This window comes from Chiloscyllium plagiosum, unplaced genomic scaffold (assembly GCF_004010195.1).
Source record: "Chiloscyllium plagiosum isolate BGI_BamShark_2017 unplaced genomic scaffold, ASM401019v2 scaf_15381, whole genome shotgun sequence".
Lineage (NCBI taxonomy): Eukaryota > Metazoa > Chordata > Chondrichthyes > Orectolobiformes > Hemiscylliidae > Chiloscyllium > Chiloscyllium plagiosum.
This window is the reverse complement of record NW_025209698.1, coordinates 1-7,149: the sequence shown is the minus strand read 5'-3', so window position 1 is coordinate 7,149 and position 7,149 is coordinate 1. Positions and strand designations below refer to the sequence as shown.

The following is a 7,149-nucleotide window of genomic DNA, read 5'->3' as shown; positions in this document are numbered from 1 at the left end:
CCCCAGTGAGAGACAGTGTGTGTGTGAGGGACCCATACTCCAGTGAGAGTCAGTGTGTGTGAGTGACCCGTACCCCAGTGAGAGACAGTGTGTGTGAGGGACCCATACCCCAGTGAGAGTCAGTGTGTGTGAGGGACCCGTATCCCAGTGAGAGACAGTGTTAGTGAGCGACCCATACTCCAGTGAAGGTCAGTGTGTGTGAGGGACCCGTACCCCAGTGAGAGACAGTGTGTGTGCGTGTCTGTGACCCCGTACCCCAATGAGTCAGTGTATGTGTGTGTGAGGGACCTGTGCCCCACTGAGAGTCAGTGTTCATTCAGCTTCCTGTGTGTTCGGCGGTGAGACAAGGCACCGCACCCTCACAAACATTATAACTTGCATCCTTTCCTCACAAGTAATTGCCAGCCATCTTACAGTTCCCCAACTTCGTAGTCCCCTTATCATTAAACAGAGAAAGTGGAGAAGCTTGGGCTGTTCTGTCTAGGGCAGAGAAGGTGAAGGCGAGATATGATCAGTATTGTGAAGAGATCATGTTTCCCCTGGCAGGAAGATTAATAACCAGAAAACACAGATGCAGGGGACCAGGGAGAAGACAGAGGTTTTGTTTTGCTGCAGTCCAGTTTCTGATCTGTAATATGTATGAGTGGTGGAAACAGATCTTCAAAGAGGATACTGATTCTGATGTGAAACAGGTGAGTGTGCAGGTCACTGGGGAACAAGTCAGGGGTTGGGTGGAGGGTCCTCCAATCCCAATGGTTTTCTCCTGTGGTGCTTGCTTCCTGGAGGGGGGAATCCAGGAAGGGATCAAGTCCACAAGAGGGTCAGGTACTGATTGTGGACAGAGCCTTCGAGCTGTTTGAGAGAGAAGAGAGACCCATAGGTCTCTCCCACAATACGCAGCTCTCACTTGGAACCGAACCCGCTGCTCATCTGGAATATAACCTCATTCCCTCGAAAGGTTGGTGCCCATCAACTGGATGCTTTCCCTGGCAACACAGATCCTGCCCACCTTGCTGCTCAATCCACAGTACTGCCCCCTCACTTCAGGCCACTGAGATGAGGAAAACACGCGCGCGCGCGCACACACACACACACACACACAAAACTGATCGTGAGTTGAAACAGACTCTCGACAATCTCACTGTCATGTCTTTACAGGTGAACAAATCATGTCAATAACAACCAAATCACTCACAAAGGGTCATGTCCACTACCATCAGTAGAATATACATGACCACATCACCTCCCAGAAAAAGACATTACTTCAGTCAGACTTGACGACCACTGTAGATAAGCAAGGTCGCCTATTTGCTCGCTCAAGCGCAGCTTAAAGCCACCAATCCTCAACAATTGCTTTGACCTTGATGGGGCAGCAGTATCTGGGGAGTGTGACTATGGGAGGAAGGACGGGTCAGCTGCCAGTGAAGCCTGGGAGGGAGAGGCCAAAGGGCAGTCCAGCACACCCTGCTGGACAGCTGTCAGCCAAGTAACGACTCCAGGCTCACTCATCGCAATGGGTCAACACTCCCGTTTCCAACTTCATCACCTCTGAAACCTCAGGCTGCTGATGCTGCTACTGCTTTGCTCACCACCCAACCTCCACTGAGGCTGGTGAGCTTTCTAACAAACCGATCATCAGACATTTGGTGGAACAAAGTCACACTCTCAGATGTGTCCAGTCAACACAACAGCAGCTCTAATCTTCACGAATCATCTTCACAACAACACAGAGAAACAAACTGGCATTTCTGTGAGAACTGAAATACACTGGGTAAGATGGACTAACATATAGATTACACAAGTTTTGATTATCACAAATATCTGTGTCAAACTGCTCAGTATGTTGGGTCAGCCGAACAAGGTTCTGTTGAACCAAAGAACTGCAGTTCAGCACAAAACTGTCTCAAAACTGCAGTTGCTGTGCATCAGAAACAAAGACACAAATTGCTGTCAAGGTTCTGAGGAAGGGTCACTCTTCACAAAACGTAAACTCTGAATCCACCCCACATGATGCTGCCAGACCTGCTGAGCTTTTCCAGCACTTTCTGTTATTAATCAGTGTTTAGGAGGGAAACCGCAGACTCAACATCGGGTGTTGTGTCACTGTATGATGTAGCTAACACATTTCACAATCATGTTGAAAACGCATCTCTGCTTTATGCTGTGATTAGGACTCGGGTTTGATGATTTACAAGCCTTTGGAAGCAAAGACGAGCACAATGCTCAAACCTTGACACTTTGCTTGAGCTGCCCCAGTTAATTATGGTGCATCACACCCAAGTCAGGGTGTGTGGGCAGCACACCTCTCGAAACCGGCGGCAATCCGAGTCCTAGCTGTGAATCCCCGCTCAAAGCGCCATCTGAACAGTTGCAAACAGCAGTTTGAAGCTGAAGGAGGGTCACACTGCAGGAAGTGAGGCTCCTGTCTAACCTGCAGCATCAAATTCATTCATCATCACAGAGCCCAATTCATAGTCAGCAAACCTTCAGTACTACAAACACACGTGTTGTTTCAAACACGATAGTGCTCTATCGCCTTTCAGAAAGCCAAACACTGAGACATGAAGCTTGCACCATTGTCAAAATAAATCTGTCAAGTGTCCTTCCGTACATGGTGGGAGGGTTTGGACAGAGTCTGTTGAAACTAGGCCCAGCAGAGCTAGCACACACACAAACTGCCTGACTTTGTTCGATGTTGACATTTTTCTTCTGTTTAAAACTGCTTTGACAAGTGCAGTTGTGGAGAGATGTCCAAACTTTCCAGGTGAACTAATGAGAGTGTGAATGTGAGTCGACACAGCTTTCAGCACCAATGCAGCTGTCTCATCACTGGCACAGGCTGGAGTAAATCATTAACTCTTCAAGCCCGTGTCCAAACTGCAGCCCAGTCATGCCTCACAAATCTTATTAAGTTCTTATCAAGTCGACGAAGGTCGAGCAGTGGGTGTGGTGTATATGGACGTGACAAGGCAAGTCGACGAAGGTCGAGCAGTGGAGGCTGGTACAGTTACAACATTTAAAAGACCTCTAGATGGGTATATGAATAGGAAGAGTTTCGAGGGATATGGGCCAAGTGCTGGCAAATGGGACTGGTATAGTTAGGATATCTGGCTGGTATGGGCAAGTTGGACTGAAGGGTCTGTTTCCATGCTGTACGTCTATTTGGATCATACATGAGGCACAACATTTGATTTGCTTAAATGCAAATTTATGGATTGTCCACAAGTAAAACCGTGTGCAATTTTGAAGTTCAGTCAATTTTTTAAGTGAGATGGTGTTAACAGTAAGTTTGCTTAAATTTTCTTTGGGACAATTAAATGTATTCTACCTGTAAGTTAATTAATTAATATTACTTCATTTGTTGAACTTTGATTTCCTCAGCTGCTTTGAAAACATGGCATGCTCACAATAAGTGCCTGCCTGGTCGTATCATTGTGTACCGTGATGGAGTTGGTGATGGACAGCTGAACACTGTCGTAAATTATGAGGTTCCACAGCTGCTAGATTGTTTGAAATACCTGACTGACTACAAGTGAGTTGTGCAAATTCTAAAACTCCTAAAAAGTACAATTTTTATCTGTTGGTACCTCTAACAAGTGTTTCTTTTTCAGTCCAAAGCTGTCAGTAATTGTTGTAAAGAAGCGTGTTAATGCAAGGTTTTTTTCACAAGCTGGTGGAAGATTACAGAACCCACCTCCTGGCACTGTCATTGACACAGATGTCACACGACCAGAATGGTAAAGTATTGTTAAACGTTTTGAGCATAATTTTTGACTCGCTTATTGGATTTTAAACATTTGACTCTTAACTGTCTGCTTTTCTTGGGTCAGGTATGACTTCTATATAGTCAGTCAGTCAGTGAAGGTTGGTACAGTTACACCGACACACTACAATGTAGTGTATGACAGCAGCAACTTGAAACCAGATTACATGCAGCGACTAACCTACAAGCTGTGCCACATGTATTACAATTGGCCGGTGAGTGAGATAATCTCCTCTTTCAGTTAATAGAACTGATCATGCTGGAGGCTTGACTCTTCCAACGTTTTCAAAGTAGTTCTACCTTAAATCTAAATTAAATGCTGTTCAATCTTCCAACTGCCAGATTTTTGAGGCTACTGTTCACCAAAGGGGGAGACACTACAAACTGAGTTGAAACTGGACTGTCTGCTTATATTCTGCAAATCTTAACATCCATTTATCACAAAAGATTTGAATTGTAGTTTCTTGATGAACATTTGAACATTGAGCCATGTATTTTAGTTTTGAACCCTGCTGTTGTCGTAATCATTCATTCTACCCCTCAAATATCTTTAGCTGATGTTTGTTGAGAACATGTATGCAGTTAGAAGTTATTGGCAAGATCAAAGATTTTTTTAGAAAATGTAAAAAGGAAAAGACAAGTTTACTTCAAACTATATATTAAATTAATTCAGAAAAATTGGGCCAGAATATGTAGTTCGAAATTGAAATAGAAAGTAAATTTAAGGGTCTCTTAGACAGCTGTTTGTTTTATGTTTGAATAATATGCTAGGCAGAGTTGAGGCCAAGCATTGATTGATTGTTTCTAATACTATGCCACTTAGACTGCTTTACACAAGTGAACATTTCCTGAATGAATTTCAACATTGCTTTTCTTAATAAAGTTGTTCAGCTAGAAAACTCCCAATTAGAATTATAGAATCATATCTTGAGTGGTTTCGAATATTGGTTACATAGTTTATTAAATTTCTACTTACTTTGTCTTAACACATTTAATGCAGGGATGATGAAAAATATTGTCTTATTTGAAACTGTCTTCCTCAAAAGTGGTCCAAGTTGAGTTTTTGAATATTTTTAAGGCAGAGGTAGATAGATTTTTGACAAGTAGGTGGCTAAAGGGTTTTGGGAGCAGGGTAGGAATGCTTTCTAATCAGATCAGCCTGTGAAATCAAATGAGAGAGCAGGCTTGAGGGGCTGCTGGCCTACTCCTAATTTGCATTAATTTTTAAACTCTCCTTTAGGTGGTTATGAAGGGATGGGTGGCACTTTCTTGCACTTCAAAAAGTGAATGACTACATTTCATACAAAATAAGTATTGACATCTCAAATACTGAATGTAACTTGGAAGTTTTGTGCTCACAAAGACCTAAAATGTTTGTAAATAAACTGTTTCTTTGTTTTTTAGGGTGTTATTCGTGTGCCTGCCCCCTGCCAGTATGCACACAAGCTTGCATTCTTAGTGGGACAAAGTATTCATCGGGAACCCAGTCTGGCATTGGCAGACCGACTTTACTACCTGTGAATATAAAAACCATCATGTTTCCTGTCATGATTACTACTTTAAAAAAAACTATAAAATGAAGCATTTTCCAAACATGTATTTTCTAGACCAAGAAAACATTTAGATGTCTGGGTAGTTGTGTGAATGGAGAACAGCACCTATTCTTGTAATCAATCCAACTGGATATTACTTTGTTTGCACACAGTCTCTTGCAGTTTTCAAAACACCTGATGTTTTCTGCATCCGCAAGCCAAGGCAAGAGTTCCTCAGGTGTCAAAAATTCAAAATGCATGACATGCCTTCTCCTCTTCCCAATGCTTTGTCCCAAATCCTTGAACAAGGTAAGTTCTCTGAATTAGGGCAACCAGTAGAATTACAGATGTTATTGAGCCCCAGGTTCATTGTGCTCATGATACTAAAATAAATTCAAAGTACAACAGATGCTGAAGAAACTCAGCAGGTGTGGTACCATTTGTGGAGAGAAATAGAATGAATTTTTAAAAGTCTGGTTTGATGACCTTGGAATCCATCCATTTTGACCCATTTTCTTGTCATCCCACACTCAACGTTGACTCTTCTCTGTTACTGTCAGACCTGCTGAATTGCTGTACCATTTTCTTTTTGTGCTATGATTCCAGGCTGACTTGAACTCTTTGCCTTAATCCCCTTTCCCTATTTCCTTTTTATGCACAATCCCTGTGTTCCATATCCAAGTAATCATAGAATTTTATAGCATTGGAAAGCAGTCATTTGATTTGCCTTTATGCCCGCTGTCTGTATTTTTAAATCTTTATCAAAGCAAAGTGCTGTGGATGCTACAGATCTGAAATCAAGACAAGATGCTGGAGAAACTCAGCAGATTTAGCGGTATCTATGGAGAGAGAAAAAGCATTAACTTGGAGTCCAATTTGACTCCTCTTGGGCGCCCTATCATTTTGTCTCATTTCCATGCCCTTCCCCAAAACCTGTAATATTTTAAAACTTTTGTTCATTTTTCTTTTTAAATGTTATGGATTTTGCTTACATCACTCTTGGGAGAGAAATTCCAAACACAATATGCTGTATTTGTGAATCTCTTCATACCTATGGTCCTGCGTTCTGTTTTTCAACATTCACTGGATGTGGGAATACCTGGTAAACCACCTTGAACTGCTACAGTTTGTGTGGCGCACACAGTTCTATTCGATAAGGAGTTCCAGGATTCTCAGACTCATCTTCAGACTTTCTTTAAAACTGTGTTGAGTAATTAATGTGGCTTAACTAAAGTCTGGTACAAATTTAATATTTAAAGTAAACAATATATCACCCCAACATATAGGATTACAGAATCTTTGTTTTATATCAGCATTCCAGTTTAAAGATTTGTTCATCCACACGTTTAGCTCACTGCTGTTGACCACCTTGCTGCTTTGGGTAAACAGTAGGCTCTCACAAAGTGTATATGATCCTTCAATGCTTTTCAGTACATTATACAAACATCACTGCTGTTCCAGTTTTCACACCTATAATTATCCTTTGTGCGATCCTAGATGGTCAACATCTACGAAATATTTGATCATGAAGCATGTGCAGCTGAGCCTGGTCCTGCCCTCCCCTGACCACCATGTATGTCAACAGCAGGAGTCACCAAATAATTTGAGAACTCCAGGAAAATGTCACCCCCACACCATGCTCTAGTTGGTTGTGTGCCCTTGCTGAAATCAGTCACTTCAACACAGACTTCTGTAGTCTAATCTGGACTGTAAACTGCCGTGTCTTTCCCTGATCAGCCACTTACGGCAGTTTTGCATTTCAGTTTCAGGGTTAATTTTGGATCAGTTTTAAAGCGTAATGTCTTTTTTTTTATTCAAAGTTGGAGTGTCAGTACAAATATCATTTTTCCCCAT

General features: G+C 42.1%; 1 protein-coding gene across 1 annotated transcript; it reads left to right on the top strand.

Annotated features, from left to right (window-relative positions):
* Window positions 1–635: 635 nt before the first annotated feature.
* LOC122546815 (piwi-like protein 1) lies at window positions 636–5,358 on the top strand. Its single transcript, XM_043685441.1, has 5 exons — window positions 636–692; window positions 3,372–3,532; window positions 3,612–3,737; window positions 3,831–3,978; window positions 5,168–5,358. The coding sequence occupies exons 1-5, from the start codon at window positions 636–638 to the stop codon at window positions 5,282–5,284; spliced, it is 609 nt and encodes a 202-aa protein (XP_043541376.1). The 3' UTR covers window positions 5,285–5,358.
* Window positions 5,359–7,149: the final 1,791 nt, after the last annotated feature.